Genomic DNA, 20497 nt, shown 5'->3' with positions numbered 1-20497 from the left:
AGAGAGCATTTGGAGGGCAATCTTACAATTTCGGCAAAGGTGGACAAGCTCATCGATGTTGTTGTGTAGCGGATCGAACTGGACACTCTTTGCTCCACACTCTTTACGGTCAATCATTGAGATATGATTGTAAATATTTCGTTGAATTTTTCGCACTTGATTTACTCATGGAGAAAGGTGAATGTGTCGGAGTAATTGCTCTTAATCTTGAAGATGGAACCCTTCATCGATTCAGAGCTAAGAATACTGTATTAGCCACCGGGTAATTATCTTTTCTTTATTATATTTTATACCTTTCCAAATTACGATCTACGATATCTGAACATTTTTATTTTTCTTTTATTAATTTCATAGGATATGTAAGAGCGATGATGGAACTGCAACATTACCCGAGCTTGATTACATTCGTAACATCACTAATTCAGCCAATCTCCCGTTCTCATGACCTTAATTGGATGTCTCTGGAAAAGCCGCTTATGTTTCAGAATCTAATGTTAAACGCTCTTGGATTCACCCTGATGGAAAAGTTGAATTAGTTTATCGACCAGTAATCGATGAGACACTCGATAAAGAGTGTAACACTGTTCCACCCGCTATTCGAGCCTACTAAATTTACCGTCAACATGCAGACACGCAAATCCTTTAATAGTTAATCTGTTAATATTTATAACAAAACATTGGTAAACATGAAGCAATCATAATTAAATCAATACAACCACCACCAATAAAGATTATAATTATACTTTAATCCAAGTATTATAATAACGCTAACAATCAATCAAACAAAAATCAAATGGATTGTAATAGTTAAATATCCTAAACCAAATGTGACGAGGAAACAAGAATATATATTTTAATTTAATTTAAAAACTACAATCTAATTGTCGTCTACTAAAAATTATAATCAACTATTTCTAGAGTAAGAAATGAAAAAATGAAACATGAAAAATGAGATCAGTAAATGAACAGAATAAGAATCACTTGAAATCAATCAATTGATTTGTGATTCTCTCCAAATATGATCAAAATGATGAAAAACATTAACAGGATATTTACAGTTAATCAGTCAATTAAGTTTTAAACTGTTAATTGTGATTAAAAAAAAAAGATGAAACCAGAATCGCAATAAAAAAGTTTAAACGGTTCATCGAAACAAAGACAACAAACAGATAAACTTTCATTATCACGTTTATTGATTGTTGATTGAACATTATGATTATTGATTAACGATCGAGATTATTAAATTGTTAACAACTTTCGCTACGGTCGCAGACCATTGAAATCGTGTTTCCAATTTTCCCCTCTAAATATTGATAATTACGATTATTGTTGTTCGTATTTACCTGAACCCTCATCATCTTTTAAAAACAATTTTTCCCTCCTTTCTCTTTCTTATCATCATTATCGTCATGATTATGATGATGATGATGATCAATAACAATAAACAACGACACCGTTAACAATTTAGTCGTGTGTTTATATTTAAAATAATAAGACTAATTGTAATTATCTAATGTTATTAGATGAACATGTTGTTACACTTGTCATCTCAAGATCTTTGAAGCGACTCAGCTAAAGCCTATTTAACTTGATCACAATTATAGTCATTACCAATCATCCGAATTAAAGAAAGAGAATACTCAGTTTCATCATCATCATCATCATCGTCTTTAATTGTTAATAATCTAATATCTCCAATAATTTAAACTCCTTCATGGTTCAAATGTTATTACTTTTTTTGTAACTTCGACTTCATATAAAGTAACATTATTGAGAATCTTTTGAAAAACAAAAACATCGATAGTGATGATAATCATGATAATGATACTGTTAATGATGATTAAGATGATCCTGTTTATGGTGGAAATGTTATCTAATAATAATTGTTGATAGCAACATGATCGTTAGTAATATTAGGTCATTCGGAAAGTTTTTTACCAAACTAAGTTCTATTGGAATAGTTGGAACTACAGTTCGAACGGCAAATCGATTCCCGATTTTTTTTTTCTCCAAAAATCATGAATTTTCAATGGAAATTTTCACAATTTCCATTTGGAATATTTCGTTAATCCATGTTCGATATGGACTTCGAAAGCGCGTAAATTAACCGAAGCAATGACTTACCATCTCTGTTTTTATGACCTGAAATCGACCGCAGAATAAATCGGATTGGATTTTTATCATGTTCGATTCTTCGAGGAAATGGCCTACGGGCATTAATTTGCCCTTCGAGTTGTAGTTCAACTTGGTTCGGTAAAAAACTTTACGAATGACCTACTAATATGTTATTACCTTGATCTTTTTTGTGTTACTCTTTCAATGGGCTAAATTTGTTTTCTGTTAACAACATTGATTGATTGAAATTGTGATTGAGGAGAGAAAATTAAAAATAGTGAGCTTTCAGTTGGACGAAATTGAACTGATTTAAATGTTAATTGTAATTCTAATTGTTATAATCTACGGAAATCAACAAAAATTATCCATTTTGATTGTTCACACAATTTCCTCAGGTGAGTTATTACAAAGAGTGAAGGTGGAAAAGTAATTGGAAACAGTTGATTAATTTGGAGTTTTTTTTATATTAAAAAAGTGATTAAATTGTTAAAGACAATTAAGAATTAAATTATCTTTTACATTAATTAGCGTTTAGATTTAGAATTATCATTAATTGTCATTAATATTTATAGAGATTTGGGTTAAGGTTTTTTGATTTTTGTCACATTTTGGTGGTTTTATTGTTGGTGTTTCTTTAGCCTTCCGTTTACACGGAGACTATTTAAAAAAAAGTTAATTGTTCCATTTATTGTTTCGACATTTAATCGATCACATTAATTGTTGGGATTAGAAAAAAAAATTGGTCGTTTTCCTCTGCGAGAATATCAATATTATCCAACCAAATGATGATCCTTTTTGAAGGTTTAATTTGGCTTCGATTTTAATTGAAATCGTAGAGAAAAGTTTGTTATTAATTTGGTTCTCTTTTTTTAAATTGTCAAAGGTCAGTCATAAATCAGTTAATCAACAGCATTTCAACAATTCTATTGGTGGTTGTTGGGTTTAATTGTGGTGGTTATCATGAAGGTTATCGTTGTTGAGGTGGTTGATAAGGTTGAGTTGAGATTTACTTATAACAAAAAGAGAGGTAAAAAAGCACAGGTAAAAAAAGTTCATATCATCTGAATCGTGGTTTATAATCAACTGTAATTACGATGATGATGATGATGATGGTGGTGGTGGTGGTGGAGATTAAGAGAAAGGTAATTAGAAGGGGGCAAAATATGGAACTGGAATCAATTGTGGATATGCCTGAGCGATAGTTTGTTGAATTTTAGATTCGGATGTTTTCATGTCACCAGTTGAAGATAAACCAGCGACGGGAGTACCTTGTTCGGTGTCTTCTCGGCCTGTGAGTCGATGGAGTGTACCAAGTACGACTCTTGAGTTGGTTAAACGCTTGGTGATGGCGGAGAGTCGTTTGCGTATCTCTTGTTGTTGTTCTTGATTTCGACGAGCCCAATTTGACCTCATGGTTCGGAAAACATTTCCAATAAATTCACCAGCTTGTTGAATTTGATTGGAAGCAGTTGAGATTGGTAGGAGAGCGTTGAAATTGGCAAGTGAGTTAAGTGAGGCCATAGGTGAGCCCATCGAGCTAGCTGAAAGAGCGGATCCAGCGGCTGTGGCTGCTGTTTCAATGGCATTAGAAGCGGACATTGCCATACCACCATCAACAGCTGAATTTGCAGCAGCGGAAGCGGCAGCATTAGCAGCAGCACTGCCCACCGATGAACCACTAGCTGCAAGACCTGAAGTGGCTGCTCCAGTCGCTCCACTGGCCACAACAGCCGCTCCTGGTCGTCGAAAAGCTTGAGAAACAACCGAAGGAATCAATCGAGTATTGGTAATATACTTAACTGTTCCAGAGACAAAGTTTCGAACTGCATCTCGAACCGAACCACCTAATTGTCTCTCATTGTCATCATAATCTTCGTCATCATCATCATCTAATCCTTCCATTCCCTCCATTCCATCGGCTGATTGGCATTGAGTTCGAGCGAGAAGAGCACAAAATACTAAGAAAATCTGAAAGAAAAGAAGACATATTAATCGCATAAATGAAATTCGAATTCAAGTAAATCATCTGAATTAAAGATAAACAACAATTGATGAAGTAATTAATCTCTTTTTTATCAACGATTTTTTCTTTAATTGCTCAATCGTTTAACGAAAATCAAATATTAATTTTTCAACTTTTTCTCCCTAAATGTAGACAGTTTCATCTATTTATTGTTTTTATTTCTGATTGTCGATCACCTTAATTGTTTATACTAACGAAATGTTTAAATTGTGAGTAAAAATAGTAAATCGTTAATACATTTAATCAAACAATTAATATAAAAAAAAGAAAGTGAAAAGAGTACAAAACAATAAATGAGACAAGGAAAAACTATTGATTGTCAACAATTTACTTTGATTACAAACAAATTGACTAAACGATCAATCGATAAGCTTAATCAACACCACTAGCAACGGAAAACCAAATCAAATCAAAATGAGATTAATACAACCCTGATCTCCAATTAACTCTAATATTAATCCCAAACCAGATAAATAGTTAATCAGCTAATTATTCAAACTAATTTACGGGATAAAATCAAAATTTAGGGGAATTTAATACTGATCGTGATCATCCTAGAGAGAGAGAGAGAGAGAGAGAGTTAAAAGGATGAGGATGCTAAATTATTTGGAACAAAGAAGTTATCATGAATATCTACCTGTCATTGGGGAAGAAAAAGAAAAAGAAAAAGTAAATTCTAATGTCAGGAATGATTAAGATGAGAGAGAAAACCTGACAAATGATGAGGATGATGTTAAATAGGATTGATTTGATTATATTCACAGTTTATTAGTGAGAATATGAATTAACAAATATGAAAGATGATTCGGATTTAACCCAATGGATTGGAACTTGATCCGGATTAAAGGAAAAGCTAAACATGCAAAATTTATTCCGCACGCATCATAATCTCCATCATCTCCATCATCTTCATTATCTTCATCATCTTTCCACTCACCTTGATACAGAAAATGTTACAATAAAGAAAAACTTATCTCCATCTTCGTAGAGTCTAAATAACAACTTTTTCTTACCAAAATTCTGTCTGAATATAAATCGTTAATCCAATACTTCATCAAGATTTCATGTTTATCATCAAGTTCATTTGTACTTTGATTATTAACAATTGACCCTTAATCCATCATGATAATAATCATATTCTTGATTTAATATAATTTCCATCCCAATGTTATAACAATTATGTTGTTTATTTTTAACCAACAATTATTATCATCGCACAAGTTTGTTACTTTAATATCAATTTATTTGATTGTTTTGTTATATCCTTTGGAGTCACAATCAGTAATTTACTATTAATAGTAACAATTAGATTGGTAATAAATTGTTTAATGTTGATTTACTTAATTTTCTCAGCCCTTGTTATATTAATAGGATTGATTTGATTGTCAATACCCAATAATCATTAGTCTTGTTGATTGATTTTTTTCTGAATTGATATTTGATTAATAGTTTGATTTAGATTTAAATTGTTTACTATTAGTTAACAACCGGAAGGTTTTTCACCTAATTTCATCAATTTTGTCCTTTAATTTGGTTTTAAAATGATTTAATAAACAATTACAAGGGTGGAGTTGATTTAGTTTATTTGTTTTAATCAATTTTCTTAATCATAACCATTTAAATCATTGGGTTAATTGTTTGGATTCTATTTATTATCTAAAAATTAGAAAGTTAATTGTAGACTTGGTAAAATGTCATTAATTTTTCACTGATTAAGGAAAATGAAAAAGCAATTAACTAATCACATTACTTTCCATTGTAATTGCAATATTAATAAATTGTCAGGATAATTAACTTACCAAAATCCAAGATTTATTCATTTTTAATTGTTGGTTAATTTGACTGATTTGATGAGAAACAAAAAGATGAGAAATTAAATTAAATCAACACAATTAGAAAACTATGATTTCCAATTAAAATGAGTAAAAGTGAGAAAGTTAATTGTTGATCCGATGGTTAATTAGTAACAATCAAATTGCACTATTAGAATCACAAATGAAGAACAGAAATTAGTTAATTAAATAGATCAACAAATTATCATTTCAGATTGAATAGTTTGCTAATGAAAACTTTGAAAACTTTGAAAACCACAAAAGTTATTTGATATGATTAACTTGAATACACAGAAACTACTGATGATTTGGTTAAATTGTTGATCAACAGTGATGATGATGTTGTTGATGGTGATGATGATGATGATGATGAAAAGGATGATGTTAGTTAACTAGATGAAACTGAAACAAAATGATGATGATGTTGATGTTTAGTGTTGTTGATGTTGATTTCATTTGATGAACCTTGATCTTGTCAACAACAATAAGAGTATCGAGTTGAGTGAGAAAAGAGGAGTTGATTGTTGATGATATTAAATTAAATCACTTGAAACCATTTTACCAGAACAACAATTAACTGTAAATAGAGATGCTGATAATGAAAGGGTGGGAGGAGTAGGGTGAAGGTGGATTAAGAAAAGGATTTACCTGTTACCTGTAAGGGGGACGGAGGAAGATCCTAATCAGGCCTAAACCACGAACATGAAAAATGTGAACGATCTTGACACACCCGTTGAATTAATTGGAATATCAATATAACAGATTAACATGATCAACGATGATTAACAAGAAAAAGTAAATTAGTTAATCGTTTTTGGGTTCATCTTTTTTTCCCATTTTTCTTTATACTTCATATGAACCTTACCTTTTACTTATTGACTGTTGATTGTTGATTGTTGATGTTTACGTGATTGTTTTTGATTATTTGTAGTTAATCATGATGGTACAATTGTCATTAACTTTATCATCGTTGTTACGATAATTGTTTCAATCTTTTTCTACCAACTTATTGATGATAATCAACTTTACTCTAAAATAATGTTATGCAATTGATTCTGTTTGATAAAAGACACTGACATTTAATCAGAGAGAGAGAGAGACAAATTAATGACAGATTAATTGTTAATGGATCTTAATTGTCATAATCTAATTGTTTATCTTTGTCGATTATGAGATAATTTTTCACAAATGTTAATAGAGCAGAAAAAGACCAATTTGATTAGCTTGATGGTGGACAATTTAATACCGTTGAATAATTAAATGAATTACTTTAATGTGATCACTTTGGACAATTTAGATTTAGATTTACAATTAGTTTGATAGTTTAATGAGAAAATCTAATCAATCTATGAAAAGATTGCGAATTTAATTGTACTATTAATAAATAAATTCCTTGGTTCCAATTGTTCATCTACCTAAGGTCGCAATTAAAAGCAAAAGATTTGATGTGTTTTCTAGGACAACCTGTAAATAGACAATTATAAGGGAAATGGTCAGCTTAAAGTGATCTTAATTAAGATATAGAAACTGACCATTATGAAGTGATTAGTTGAATATTGTATTGATCCAAAGATATTGAAAAATTGTCGGTCCTCAACATGCTCCAGGTAATTGATCACTCGGAGTTTCATTTGAATTGAAATATTATGAAATATTGATTTTCTCAATGCACCACAATACTGATCTATCTGAAATTCAATCGATTCAACAATTGATCAACTTTCCAAATGGTCAAGAACTTACTTTTCTTTGTCCATAGGCTCCCGCTATGAAGTGGCAAGATAGTCCACTGAGCCAGCTGAGGATTCCTAAGATAATTAGAGCGATTCGCAAGAATCGAGGAATATCAATAAAAAAAACTAAATAAAGTATAATCGATTGAGCGTTAAAAGTGGCCATGAAAAGAGGATGATTTATTCGAGACCAAAACTGATAGCCGTCAATCAGAAGTCTCAATATTCTGGTAGCCGATCTGCATGATTGAGCGACGATTCTCCTTGTTTGTTGTTCACATCGTTTCAATTTTTCAGCATTACGAGAATCTGAAATCGATAAAGTTTTCAATTGTCTTGTTAGAAACTTTTTTTCGTTAGTTATCTGATGACCGAAAAGATAAACTTTAAAAGCGAAAAGTGGACCAAAGTTACCCGAATGTCCAATAACGAGTACACCAGCATACATGGTCACTATTGTCCAAAAGTGAAGGTAGTAAGTATATTCTGAAGGGAAATTGAAGTATGAAGGTAATCCGATTAGAAATCCACCAACAGCGGCAGTGTAAAAAGTGACCTTACTCGCTACGATAAAATATCTATGGAGATAACTTGGTAAATCAGAAACAGGATGAACACTGGTAGTGGTCAAATGGTCGAAAATAACACCAATAACAGCCCATTTTTGTAATCGCGGGTTAAATTGTGACGTGAACAAAACGACGCTACAAGTAAATGTCGCTGATATCCAGCTAATGTAAATGAATAACAATTGTTTCCTAAAAGCCCCAGCGACCAGCGTGATATCGCCAAGATAATAAGATAAATTGGAAACTTCATCTAGAAACAATAAAAGGATCAATCGTATCTCGGTTATAATGAGTACGGAAAAGGATAAAAAGTAGTACCACTGGCGTGATGACCTATCACTTTGGTCATCGGCGATTAAATAATTTAGCTCGACCGTTTGGGAAAACAAATATCGACGGAAATTTGCATAACCTCGTTGTCTATTGCAAAGGATATTCATTTTTGCCATTGTTGCCTCGAATCAAATTAAATCACAATCAACCCAATCAAACTCTTATTCTCAAAAGACTAATTTGATTCAGTTCACCTGAAATTCAGTTTCCTAATGTCTTAATAACATGAAGTTCATGCTCATCAATATCATGGGCACTTGATACTCTTCAGAATTAGATAAATCAAAAGATCAAATTTTTAACGATTAAGAAATGATTCTTAAAGAAGATGATTAAGGACCAAAGAATTCAGAATCGATATTAATTGATAATCAATGGCTGAGATTACTTTTTAATTGCTTTGGATAGTCTTTCAACATTTTCGATACATATTGATTTCTTTTTATTAATGGATCAATTAAATTAAATTATTTATCACGAAAATATGAATGGATCAATGTACAGTTCCCATTTTGAGCAATTAGCGCCATTTTTTTTTTATTATTCTGAATGCTCCATGTTAGTCAAACAGCTTTCTCATGAATGCAAATGAACATTAGTTGATTTAATTGTCTAAATGATTGGCTAAATTATAATTGAGCCTCGTATGTTATGTTAATCATGATGAAATTGTATTCCGACACATGTGACATTGAATTTTAATTGTCTCTTGGACAATTAATTGTTTACACTAATTGTTGTGCAGCTTTTAGATTCTCTGATCAGTTAATATAAAATTCAGAGACAAGAGTTCAATGTTAATCATTAAGAGTGTAAGTGTCATCATGAGATCGACTTTAATTGTGACAATTTGTTTCTCATTCATTTTTAATTGTTTACCAGTTGAATTGAAGATAATTTCAGTTCCAATTTCCAAAGGAAATGGTAAATTATCTGAACGTATTCATGCAGTTGAAGAGTATCAAGGTTGGGATTTAATTGAAGATTTTGATGAACTTCATAATTTCGTTAGACTGAGACATGGATCACCAGAATTAACAATCAACGTAACGGTGAGTAATTAACTATTATTTGATTCGCAGTTTCATTTACTCTTGGTGCTCTATTGTTAGTTGATTAATTTGGCTCGTCAATCAGCCGTTGTCCATGGTTGGTACGAGGGAAACCCGCCGATTCATCAAGATGAAAACGATGTCCACTTTGGTCAGAATTATCATTTCCATAGTGATTCTGAGCATCGAGTTACTCCTTCAGAAGTATTTGAATCTTGGTATCGAGATGAGGAAAGAAGATACAATTATGATGATCCGATTGTAACTGATGAGAATCGACAATTTGCTCGAATTGTTTCCAAATCAACTGAACAATACGGATGTGGTCAAGCTCGAGATCGTGGACCAGGAGGTGGTGTTTACACCATTTGCATCTACACACCCGAATATGTACCTGGAAACGAGAGGGAAAATATCGGTAAACCAATTTACTCATTCGATGATAATAATACATTTGATTCGAGTACAATTAACACACAACGAAAAACCGTTTTCACCTACTAATTGTGTTCTACTCAACTGAGGTGGTAATTGTTCAAATTTAAATCCGTTAGTGATCAGTATTTCACAATTTAAATGTAATTTGTATAATTGATTGATCCATTTTTGGACCTTGAATTAAAACCAGTTTATATTTGAAAAAATGTCCAACAAATTATGATTAAATTAGTAGAACCACAAATCAAACTTATTACACTTAATTCAAAGCTCATTGAACCTGTTGATTGTTGGGGTAGTGATTAAACAGATTAGGATGATTGATAAACAAAAAATTGGGTCACTTTTGATTAGGAGGTTTTTTTTTCTCGCTCTGATCCTTGTGATTGGTGATTTTGGCTCGATAGATGGGCGATCAATGAACAGATCCTTAAATAGTAAGAGAATCAGATAAATTGATTGTGATTAGTTGGAATTAATCTAGATCTGGTTTGATTATTTCGATGATCAGGCTATTAATAAATTAGCGAAATGGACACAAGAGAGAAGGAGAGAGAGAGAGAGAGAGAGAAGTGACCAGTTACTGAGATTCTAAAGCCAAGTGAGCTTCAATTCTGATCGTTAATCATGAACTTGAATTTCCAATCATATTCTTCAGTCTTACTTTCGATTCAACGTAATTAAGATTAACCATTTTAATGTTGATTTAATTTCTTTCTAGTGTTGAATTTTTTTCTTCTATTCTAAACTTGTAACTGACCATAACTGACCAAGCGAATTGACCGATTGGTTTGTTAATAAGAAAATGTATTTACCACGTAAATGGTTAATCAATTTTTCTTATTGTTTATTAGTTTTCTTTTTCCTACTAATTAACTTAATTTCTCTTGTTCAATCAACTGATGATGATAAGATTATCAGTTATAAAGGATATTCAGTTATCCGAGTAGTTCCAAGGACCAAGGACAGTTTCGACTATTTAACTAACCTAACATATTCTAAGGTAAATTTGTGATCCAATTTGTGTTTCAATCTTAATTGTTTGTTGATTCTATTCAATTAACTTAATAGGATGTAAGCTATTGGTTGGAACCTTCGTTAATTGCTCGTCCTGTTGATATAATGATTAGTCCCAAGAAAAAAGCTTCCGTGATGAAAGGGTTGTTTCTCTATGGGATGCAACCTAAAGTCCAAATCGATGATCTCGACAGGTAATTATTTCGAGTTTTTGTCGCAATTGTTATCGTTCATTTCATTTTCTTTTCTATCGCAGGTTAATCTCAAGGAATAGAAATGAAACCGAGGAAATTTCCGAGAGAGCAGCAAATTCTGAGGAATATTTCTTCAGAAATTATCGACGATTAGATGAAATTTACAGTTATGTTGAAGGTCTTCAGTCTCGAAACAAAGACATAATTAAGATTGAAAACTTCGGTAAAACTTGGGAAGGTCGGGACATGAAAGTGATCAAAATTGGTTCTAATGTCAACTCGGTCAACGTTTCGAAGCCCGTGATCTACATCCAGGGTGGTATTCATGCGAGGGAATGGATCGCCCCCGCTACTGTCCTTTACATGGCCACGACTTTAGCTAATGAAGCGGCTGATGAAACGGACAAGAAGTTAATTGAGTCCTTCGAGTGGTGGCTTGTGCCCTCGGCGAATCCCGATGGTTATGAATACTCACATACTCATGTAAGTAGCGATTAAAATTGTTCGAATTTGTTTCAATTCAATTTGATTGTTTGGAATCTTTTAGAATCGCAATTGGAGAAAGACAAGGTCAAAGCAATTAGGAATCTGTCGAGGGGTCGATCCAAATCGTAACTTCGGCTTTTATTGGGGCGGTAAAGGAACAAGTAGCGATACTTGTAGCGATATCTACAGAGGGTCTAAAGCTTTTTCAGAACCAGAAACCAGAGCGATTCGAGACTTGGTTCTCGATGCTTCGCCTCGAATTGTTGCTTTTTTTGATGTTCACTCGTATTCGCAGGTTTGGCTCTACCCTTGGGGCTACGGTGAAGATCTTCCAGATGATCATCAAGAATTGGTGAGTAATTAGAATTTGAATCATCTCAATTCTATTTTCAACTTATCTCTATTTTCCAATAGCATCACATGGCTAAAATAGCGACAACCGCCTTGTCCAAAATTCATGGGACTCGTTATCGAGTTGGAAGTACAACTCGTCTATTATGTAAGTAAAATTAACTGTGGAAATGATTTGTCATTCAAATGTTAATCAAATAATTGCAGATGCTGCTGCCGGTGGAGCCGATGATTGGGCCAAAGGTTCAGCCAAAATTAAATACACTTACACAATTGAGCTTCGAGACGATGGTCGATATGGTTTCGTCCTACCGGCTCGTTACATTATTCCAACTGGTCAAGAGACCTGGTCAGCGATGAAAGCGTTTGCTGAGAACCTGAAAGATGAACTTGATCACCCGAAGGCCGCTTCTTAATACTTTATTTATACTTACGAACTCCTTCATCTATACCTCACTTTTTATTATTAAGTTTTAAATTATTACCAATTTAAATGTTTCAAATTTTCAATTTTTCAATTGTCCATTTTTTATTTACTTTCTTCTTGTTGATTGTAGTTAATTCAGTTCGCGATTTACATTCATTGTAATTGGGTGAAATCAATTGATAAAACTAATCAATTACACTCTCAAGATCTTGTTTTCACAATCAACTTATTTCTTTATTGCAGCGAGCTCCTTGGCTTGGTGAGCTTGTAAGACAGCGACGGCTTCTTCAACTTTAGCTCGTAATGATTCATGATGTTCCAACATATGAAGTAGCTCAGAATTGTCAATGTCCAAAAGCATACCAGTGATTTTTCCAGCGAGCTCAGGGTAAAGGTCGTGAATAAGTGGGAAGAGTCGTTCACCCAACATTTGTTTTTGCTCTGCTTCTGAAGCATTGGCAAGCATGGAAGCTGTGAGTGGTTCTTGTCCTTGAACATGGACTGCAGATTGAACGTCTTGTTGTGGAGCACCTTGAGCAACTTGCATGTTAGACTGTGGAAAAATGAGAAGATCAAAATTAATATGATAATAATTCACCAATTGTCTCCTTAATCGCGTGTAGATCAATTCAAAGATATCACTTGATAAATCAAAGCGTTTGAACAATCTATCGGCCTAAGTAAAGGATAATAATCTTCCAAGCTCCAATGACCTGGAGGATTAACTTCTTCAACGTCAACCAGGAAGGTATTGTTGGACTAATGAAAAAGATTAAAGTTTAAATTACCTGTGGAGCCATTTGGACCGGTGGCGGATTTCTAATTTGAGAATTGAATTTATAACTGCCCATAGCAGATTGTTGTCCAGTGTTTGATGCTCGGACGGAAGATGGTGGTGCTCCACGAGGTGCCCCTCGAGGTCCCATACCTTGAGGCATTGATTGAGCACCTCCTGTGATTGGTCTTGATCCACCGGGTCCGGATGATGATGGAACTTGATTTGGTCGTGGGCCTTGACCAGCGGCCATTGATGGACCACGAGCACGCAAGGCTTGATTATAGGCTTGGGGAGCACCACGTGGCATTTGTTGAGCACCAGGCCACCTAGGATTTCGTGCTTGTTGTGGACCTGGAGCTGATGGTCCACCTTGAGGTTGGTAGTAAGAACTACGTTGTTGCATTTGATGAGGAGCCATAGTTGGAATATAATAACCTGGCTGAGGTGCTCCTTGATGTCCAGCTTGAGGACCTGCGAAAATAATAGTTAGGTTAATATAATTTCTCGGTTCCAATATGTTAAGTGTACTGATAGAAATAATCAGAGAAACTTATTAATCCTATCCGAACAACGTGTTGCTCGGTTCATCGAATGGATTTGGAGTTATTTCATCATGAGAAAAACTTGTCTCGACAATAAAGGTTAAATAACATGAGTTTTAACGAAAGTCAGACTGAATCAGAAGGGTATTGAAAACTTACCAGCATTACCAAGAGCTCCAAGTGAAGCGATGGCTGCAGCGTGGTTGGGGAACATGGCAGCGGCTGGAGCCAAATTGGGATGATGATGATGAGGGTGATGTGCATGTGGATGAGCTGCAGCAGCAGCAGAGTTGGTATTAGCCATTGGTGGCATTCTGATTCCTGTAAATAATAAAATATGAAAAAGATTAATCAACACATGTTTCGATGATAGAAAAGAACTTTGTAAGTTTCAGAATATCAGACAAGACGATATCATGAACTGAGATCAGAAACCTTAACGCCAGTGGGTTCTGTCAGGTAATCCTGACACCAGCAGTTCCTGAGCTCTCAAGAAAAAGTCAGTTCATCATAAAGATCAATGAATGTTGTTAATCATCTAAAAATAATAATAAATAGGATAAACTTACCTCCACCAACTCTTTGCATGTGTTGAGTGATGAGATGAACTTTCCTCTCATCTTTTCTTTGAGCTAATGCGACGTAAAGAGGTTTCGAACCAACGATTCGATTGTTCATTTCAGTTACAGCTTTGGTTGCTTCTTCTGGAGCTGAGAAACAAACGAAACCAAAACCTTTGCTTCTGGCATTCGATTCAGTCATGACCTTGGCACTGGTGATTGTACCAAATGGAGAGAATTCTTTACGAAGTCTTTCATCATCAATAGTGTCATCAAGATTTTTAACATAAAGATTGACACCTTGGTAACGGTTCAATCTCTCCATTTTCAATTGCTCAAATCGTCGTTTGAGCTCAGCTTGTCTTTCAGCTTTCTTTTGAGCTCGGCCTACATAAAGTGTTTTGCCTCCACTCAATTCTTTACCGTTCAAATCGTCAACGGCCTTTTCCGCTTGTTCTGGTTCTTCAAAGCTGACAAATCCAAATCCTTTGGTTTTGCCATTGTCATCGCCCATAACTTTGCAGGACACAACTTTACCATAGACCTCGAACATGTCTTTCAACTTTTCGTCGGAGTCAATTTCATCACCAAAGTTTTTGACATAAATATTGGTGAATCGCTTTGATTTTTCACCAATAATTTTCTCTCTCTCCTTTCTTGGGACAAAACGTCCGACAAATACTTTTTTACCATTCAACAACATAGAGTTGACCTTAGCAATGGCGTTTAGAGCTGATTCTTCATTTTCAAAATGGACAAAACCATAGCCACGTGAGTTTCCTTCCTCGTCGACAGCAACTTTACAGGATAAAATGTTGCCAAAAGTGGAGAATGTGTCGTACATAACCTTATTATCAATTGATTTGTCAAGATTCTTAATGAAAATATTTCCCACGCCTGATTTTCGAAGGGAAGGATCTCGTTGGGACCACATGATACGAATTGGTTTACCATTAATGACATCAAAGTTCATAGTGTCCAAAGCTCTTTCAGCTACATGAGAAAAGAGTGCTCGATAAATAAAGTGAAATTTAGTATAAAGGATAAAACGGAGAAAAGGGAGTCATCGATTAAACAGATATTAATATATAGACTATCAGCACTAAACCTTCAACAGAAAAATACTGCGTAGCAATAATAAAAATTCAACACAAAAAAGGATATAAAAAGAAGAGGGAAGCAACGTAATAAAAGATATGGAAGGTATAATAGTTCAAAAATAGGGTAAGTTGGAGGTGGATGAATAAGGAAGGAATAGAGCAAGACTAGAAAACCTACACAGAGAGTGTAAAGGGAAAAAAGAGAGGCAAAAAAGATAACAACACAGAAGTGAAAGAAGAACACAAGTAAGACTAGAGAGAGAAAAAGAAAGAGAAGATAAAGTAAAGGTTAACACTTACCATCAGGAGGTTGTTGAAAATTAACATAAGCATAGCCAAGAGATCGTCTGGTGATCATATCCCGACATACCCGAATGGAAAGAACTGGTCCAGCACTTGAGAATTTTTCAAATAACTGGGCTTCGGTAACATCGGGGGCCAGATCACCAACGTACAAGGAGGCCATGGGATAACTCGGTCCAGCAGGATTGTTCATCTTTTTTGGGTTTTTTTTTGTTTTACTCTTTTTTTTGGATATTTTCTATTTTTTTAGATTTTTTTGTTCTCAATTTTGTTGATTGATGGTTTTAGACGTTTCTTTTTTCTAATAAAATCTCCACCTTGTTCGTTTTTAAACAGAGTGGAGACAAATACTTAAAAAATTCAAAGGGAGAGAGAAAAAGAAGCAGAGAGTGGAGAAGAGAATTCACTAAAGAAAGTAAAGCTTTCGGAAATGCATTCGTCGTTCTACTGTTCTACTAAAGTGGTGACATCTACTTCCACCTTCAGGTTACCATGGAAACCGAATAGTAAACAATCCAATTCGCAATAATGTTTAGCTTTTTACCGCCAAATATAAGGATAAGAATAAGGATTGGATTTAATTTGATTGTTGTTAATTTGTTCTTTTGTTTTGTGTTAATTACAATTAAATCTTCTAATCGGATACGACGATTAACTTGTTTGTGATGGAAACAATTTAGCAAGAGAGTGTTTTCTTTTTTTCTTTTTCTCTTTGTGTTTTGTTTGTTGTTTGTTTTTTTTTCCATTGAGATGGGATGATAATTTTGTTTTGTTTTTCTTTTCTTTTCTATTCTTTTGTTAATTGTAATTGGTGATTGTTTGTAGGGTGATGATTGAGGTGATTCCCCGCCAATCAGTTAAATTGTTATGTAATTTATTTCAGGTATTTAACGGTTAACTGGTTAACGTTTTAATTTCATGTGATCGCCATTTTGTTTTCTTTACTAATTTCAATTCTAATTTCTTTTTTTTTCTTTTTGTTTATATTTTTAGATTTTTCTTTATTTTCTCTCGCTCTAGTTGATTGTTGTTGACTTTTCCATCGATAATTAGATGTTCAACTTTCATGTGGAATCAGCTTTTATCACAAAACAATCATGTGAATGATGATGACTTATCATGTATCATCCAATTTGTCATCACTCCTTTGGGAATTACGTCTTCATCTGGTTGATTAGTTAATCTTTACTTTATTTATAATCTCTTTTTGATTATTTACCAAGTTAAATGAGGAAAGGTTTTAATTGTTAGAGTTTCAAAACATGATAGAAATTCAAATTGTTCCTTGTTCATCATTGATCTAAAAGTTTATTTTCCTACTATAGTTGATCAATGATAACATCAAATAGAAAATCAATTGAACTGATAAATTATAGACAATCAATGATTAAATTAACAAGATTGATTTTAGATTAACGATGAACAGGAAAAAAAAGACAATTATGATTATCAACCGACTGCTATTAATATTGGCAACCATTCAATTTCCACAATTAATCTGACCCTTAATTGTTGACGTATCAAAATCAATTCCCATGTTGACATTTAAACTTAAATTGTCAACAATTGTGACATTTGATTTGAATTTATTAATATCGAGGTGAAAAATTTAATGACATTTTTATTGATTACTAATTCTAATCTAAAATGTCCACTTAAATATTGATTTTTACCATTGTATCCAAGGAAAAAGACAATTTAATCAAATCTAAACAATCAAGTTAACAATTTTTTCTTCCCAGTGAATTAAGTAAATCATCAAACAATTAATCAAGCAAAGGATTTAAAATGATAACCAATCAAACTTAGCGACTCTTTTTTGATTCGCTTAATTGTTTGGATGGACCAAAGGTCAAGCAATCAACCAACCAACAATCAAAATGGAGGCAATTTTATGGCCAACAATCAGCAACCAATTAACGGAGATCAATTGACTTCATCTTTTTCTGGGATCAAATTTTTGGCCGTTTTTACAACATCACATTTAACAATCTCTTTATTGTTTATTGGCTTAATTGTTTTACTATTTGGTATTCTTGGAATGGTCATTTCTAAATTACTTTATATCACATCGGATCCAGAGATTGGTCAAGCTTTTCAAATCATTGGAATTACTTGTATTTGTATTGCAATTGTTTTAATTGTCACTGCAATTGGAATCATGATTCTAGCCATTCGTTGGGCCCGAAGGAAAATCTATTGTTTACCTAATCCACATCAACAATCAATACAATTAAAACATCATCATCATCATTATCATTATCCAAATGTACCAACAACACCATCTAATCAACAATCAACCGTTGATTTAAATTTTTACAATACAATTCCAACTGCTCCTCCTTTATCATGATCAAAATCAATTGCCTGAGATAATCCATCAATAAGATTAACCTTTCAAACTATTTATTTATTAATTGTTATTCAATTTAACTAATTGTTGGTTATTACATGTATTTTTTTGTCAAATTTAAGAGGAAATGTGATTCTAATTGTGATATACTTTCAATTGATTAATAATAAATTGATTAAAGTTTATTTACCAAAGTGAATTGGTCAATGTTTACATTACATGTTATTAATGTTTCTTGATTGTTCCGTACATTTTGATAGTTAATTTAGTTGATTGTTCATGAGAATCTAAATCGAGACAAATCATAATCATCTTGATAATGTTGATCAATGATCGAAGATCATTTTCCAAGTCCATTTATAATAAAGTGTCTTCGTTGACCGAAACTAAAACTGATCGAAGTGAACAAATTTTTCTATCATATTATTTAGTTGAATCGAGTTACATTTATCGACATTATCCCAAATGGCCTATTATCCATCGATTAGCTCAGATCTATTCGATTGCTGGTCTAACTGTTGTTACGTTGATTCTTTTATCATCAGGATCGTTGCTCGTATATAAAGTTTACACAGAAAATTCGTTTCTCAATGAGATTAACAATCGAATATTTTTCACTTGTTTAACCGCAATTGGAGATATGTCGATGTATTATGACCTCACTTTCTACAACCCGATTAGTTTTTGTTCGAAATTCGATAAAATTTGGAGTTCAATCTACTTTTCATGGGAAAATCAGGTTCGTTCTGACATTCGAAAGATCAGAAGCGCCCATCGAATTTTGTTGATTTTTTTCGCAATATTCCAATTCTGGATAATCGTGGTGATTATCATGTATGCTCCGAATGCGAATATATTCTGGGTAATGGTACTTCAGGTCATTCGAAGAGGATTCTCAATGGTCAGTGTGCTTTATCTCATCACACTGATTGACCATATTAATACTTGTTCGGCTTTTATCGGTGGTGCTTTTAATAGTATATCTCGACAAATGGACAGAGTAAGTCACGTTAGGTCATCTCATCAACAGAACGATACCGATCGAGTAGATCAAATGATTTTCTATCGAAACATTTATGAGAAAATCGGTCAACTCATCGAGATTGTTGACACGCAGCATTCCGTGTATTTGGGTGTTTTTTATTTTCTTGTTGTTCCCAAAATGGTCACTTTGATTTACGATCTTGTCTATACCAGTTCGGCTTTTCTTATTTACCATATTACTGAATGTTTCTTCAATGTTGTTCGGTTAATTGTAATAACTCAAAGTATCTCTTCAATTCCGAGTTACGCTGATGGTCCAAAAGAAATGCTCTTAACATTAGTATGTCCACTAAAGATCCAACACTCATGCTCGAAGTAAGTTCACTTGATTCGACAATTTGACCATTAGAACTAATTTAACTTCTATTTTTCCAAAGTCACAATTATTCTTGGGACGTATTTACAATCAAGATTTCGGCGTGAAAATCTTTGGTGGGACAACAATCACTCCGGCGATTCCACCAACAATGGTCACTTTGGTGATAACATATTTCATGACGATAAGTTCATTCAATTCAGGTTCCATTGTCAGTGATTCAAGTTCATCAGCCAATAAAACAATTAAATCACAATAAGAATTCAAGAAATTCATGAAGATCACAATTTGAATCGCAAATAAAAATTTCAACAGAACGAAATTCAGCTCGAATGTGATCAATAATGAACTTCCATCCCAAGACAATAACAAAAACTCATCTAATTACATGAGAATTTCATACAAAGGAGAATAGTCGAAATTGATGATTAACTTAATTTTTACCTTTAATTTCTTGAGCTAAAGGTCAGCTAATCAAATTAGAACCATAAGTTAATAACCTTCACCGAAAATTGGACCAATTAAACCAACGAACTTCACCAATCATTAGCGGTGAAAAGGATAAACAGATCGATAAACTTATCATATCGATTTCGATAATATTGAACAATCGAAGGGTAATTTCAATGTCAACCGGGAACATCTTGTTACCTGTAACTAATCAATAAACAAAGAACAGGTAACAAACATTGAGAAAAAGCAAAACGAAAAAGGTTTCAAATTATTAACCCAGAAAATCATATAAACACAAGGATAAGATTCCAACTTAAGTTTATCGAAGATCATTGATTTAGATAATCAAACAGTTGTAATGATTAACTGACGAATAACCGGATTGGTAAATAACAATAATCGTCAAGAAAATAATATTTACCTTTCGTTAGTGATTATCGATCAAAAAAAGAATAGAAAAAAAAAACATTCTCTTCGC

The 20497-nt window shown here is 33.3% G+C and overlaps 6 protein-coding genes across 11 annotated transcripts; 3 read left to right on the top strand and 3 right to left on the bottom strand.

The window, feature by feature from the left end:
* Positions 1–2559: 2559 nt before the first annotated feature.
* Positions 2560–6821, bottom strand: LOC128397065 (uncharacterized). Of its 4 annotated transcripts, none has more exons than XM_053357731.1 (3): positions 6619–6821; positions 5938–5980; positions 2560–4083 (listed from the first exon to the last, which is right to left on the bottom strand). In XM_053357731.1, the coding sequence occupies exons 2-3, from the start codon at positions 5956–5958 to the stop codon at positions 3262–3264; spliced, it is 843 nt and encodes a 280-aa protein (XP_053213706.1). In that variant the 5' UTR covers positions 5959–5980; positions 6619–6821; the 3' UTR covers positions 2560–3261. The 4 variants fall into 4 exon arrangements, with proteins under 4 accessions (XP_053213706.1, XP_053213707.1, XP_053213705.1 ...); XM_053357732.1 differs by having other exon boundaries at positions 6626–6821; XM_053357730.1 differs by lacking the exon at positions 6619–6821 and having other exon boundaries at positions 3204–4083; positions 5938–6529.
* A 227-nt stretch (positions 6822–7048) lies between these two features.
* On the bottom strand, positions 7049–8721 carry LOC128397040 (uncharacterized). Its single transcript, XM_053357705.1, has 2 exons — positions 7714–8721; positions 7049–7434 (listed from the first exon to the last, which is right to left on the bottom strand). Exons 1-2 carry the CDS (start codon positions 8719–8721, stop codon positions 7378–7380), a joined length of 1065 nt encoding a protein of 354 aa, XP_053213680.1. The 3' UTR covers positions 7049–7377.
* A 699-nt stretch (positions 8722–9420) lies between these two features.
* Positions 9421–10301, top strand: LOC128397307 (uncharacterized). The gene is made up of 2 exons (XM_053358021.1): positions 9421–9657; positions 9718–10301. Exons 1-2 carry the CDS (start codon positions 9430–9432, stop codon positions 10159–10161), a joined length of 672 nt encoding a protein of 223 aa, XP_053213996.1. The 5' UTR covers positions 9421–9429; the 3' UTR covers positions 10162–10301.
* Positions 10302–10564: 263 nt separating this feature from the next.
* Positions 10565–12653, top strand: LOC128397302 (carboxypeptidase B-like). Its single transcript, XM_053358017.1, has 6 exons — positions 10565–11098; positions 11167–11306; positions 11369–11789; positions 11854–12144; positions 12207–12291; positions 12351–12653. The coding sequence occupies exons 1-6, from the start codon at positions 10901–10903 to the stop codon at positions 12557–12559; spliced, it is 1344 nt and encodes a 447-aa protein (XP_053213992.1). The 5' UTR covers positions 10565–10900; the 3' UTR covers positions 12560–12653.
* On the bottom strand, positions 12640–16298 carry LOC128397301 (polyadenylate-binding protein 4-like). Of its 2 annotated transcripts, none has more exons than XM_053358015.1 (5): positions 15851–16298; positions 14460–15461; positions 14050–14211; positions 13359–13819; positions 12640–13123 (listed from the first exon to the last, which is right to left on the bottom strand). In XM_053358015.1, exons 1-5 carry the CDS (start codon positions 16044–16046, stop codon positions 12797–12799), a joined length of 2148 nt encoding a protein of 715 aa, XP_053213990.1. In that variant the 5' UTR covers positions 16047–16298; the 3' UTR covers positions 12640–12796. The 2 variants fall into 2 exon arrangements, with proteins under 2 accessions (XP_053213990.1, XP_053213991.1); XM_053358016.1 differs by having other exon boundaries at positions 14460–15443; positions 15851–16297.
* Positions 16299–16433: 135 nt separating this feature from the next.
* LOC128397304 (uncharacterized) lies at positions 16434–20447 on the top strand. Of its 2 annotated transcripts, XM_053358019.1 has the most exons (3): positions 16434–16736; positions 16847–19565; positions 19628–20447. In XM_053358019.1, the coding sequence occupies exons 2-3, from the start codon at positions 18526–18528 to the stop codon at positions 19671–19673; spliced, it is 1086 nt and encodes a 361-aa protein (XP_053213994.1). In that variant the 5' UTR covers positions 16434–16736; positions 16847–18525; the 3' UTR covers positions 19674–20447. The 2 variants fall into 2 exon arrangements, with proteins under 2 accessions (XP_053213994.1, XP_053213995.1); XM_053358020.1 differs by having other exon boundaries at positions 16434–19565.
* The last annotated feature ends 50 nt before the right edge of the window (positions 20448–20497 follow it).

Source organism: Panonychus citri, unplaced genomic scaffold (genome assembly GCF_014898815.1).
Source record: "Panonychus citri isolate SS breed McGregor unplaced genomic scaffold, ASM1489881v1 Contig00028, whole genome shotgun sequence".
Lineage (NCBI taxonomy): Eukaryota > Metazoa > Arthropoda > Arachnida > Trombidiformes > Tetranychidae > Panonychus > Panonychus citri.
Note: the sequence above shows the minus strand (reverse complement) of the source record. Positions and strands in the feature narration are given on the sequence as shown.

What these genes read in the sequence shown, in the direction of transcription:
- LOC128397065 (XM_053357731.1), bottom strand. Translation starts at nt 5,958, where the DNA reads ATGAATAAATCTTGGATTTTG. An exon ending in TGAATAAATCTTGGATTTTG is followed by an intron (nt 4,084 to 5,937) that starts GTAAGTTAATTA and finishes CTTTTCTTTCAG; the next exon opens with ATTTTCTTAGTATTTTGTGC.
- LOC128397040 (XM_053357705.1), bottom strand. Translation starts at nt 8,721, where the DNA reads ATGGCAAAAATGAATATCCTTTGCAATAGACAACGAGGTTATGCAAAT. An exon ending in GAGCCTATGGACAAAGAAAA is followed by an intron (nt 7,435 to 7,713) that starts GTAAGTTCTTGA and finishes GTCTATTTACAG; the next exon opens with GTTGTCCTAGAAAACACATC.
- LOC128397307 (XM_053358021.1), top strand. Translation starts at nt 9,430, where the DNA reads ATGAGATCGACTTTAATTGTGACAATTTGTTTCTCATTCATTTTTAAT. An exon ending in AATTAACAATCAACGTAACG is followed by an intron (nt 9,658 to 9,717) that starts GTGAGTAATTAA and finishes CTCTATTGTTAG; the next exon opens with TTGATTAATTTGGCTCGTCA.
- LOC128397302 (XM_053358017.1), top strand. Translation starts at nt 10,901, where the DNA reads ATGTATTTACCACGTAAATGGTTAATCAATTTTTCTTATTGTTTATTA. An exon ending in CTAACCTAACATATTCTAAG is followed by an intron (nt 11,099 to 11,166) that starts GTAAATTTGTGA and finishes TTAACTTAATAG; the next exon opens with GATGTAAGCTATTGGTTGGA. An exon ending in CAAATCGATGATCTCGACAG is followed by an intron (nt 11,307 to 11,368) that starts GTAATTATTTCG and finishes TTTCTATCGCAG; the next exon opens with GTTAATCTCAAGGAATAGAA.
- LOC128397301 (XM_053358015.1), bottom strand. Translation starts at nt 16,046, where the DNA reads ATGAACAATCCTGCTGGACCGAGTTATCCCATGGCCTCCTTGTACGTT. An exon ending in TGGAGCTCTTGGTAATGCTG is followed by an intron (nt 13,820 to 14,049) that starts GTAAGTTTTCAA and finishes TTATTTTCGCAG; the next exon opens with GTCCTCAAGCTGGACATCAA. An exon ending in CGGTCCAAATGGCTCCACAG is followed by an intron (nt 13,124 to 13,358) that starts GTAATTTAAACT and finishes ATTTTTCCACAG; the next exon opens with TCTAACATGCAAGTTGCTCA.
- LOC128397304 (XM_053358019.1), top strand. Translation starts at nt 18,526, where the DNA reads ATGTTGATCAATGATCGAAGATCATTTTCCAAGTCCATTTATAATAAA. An exon ending in ATCCAACACTCATGCTCGAA is followed by an intron (nt 19,566 to 19,627) that starts GTAAGTTCACTT and finishes ATTTTTCCAAAG; the next exon opens with TCACAATTATTCTTGGGACG.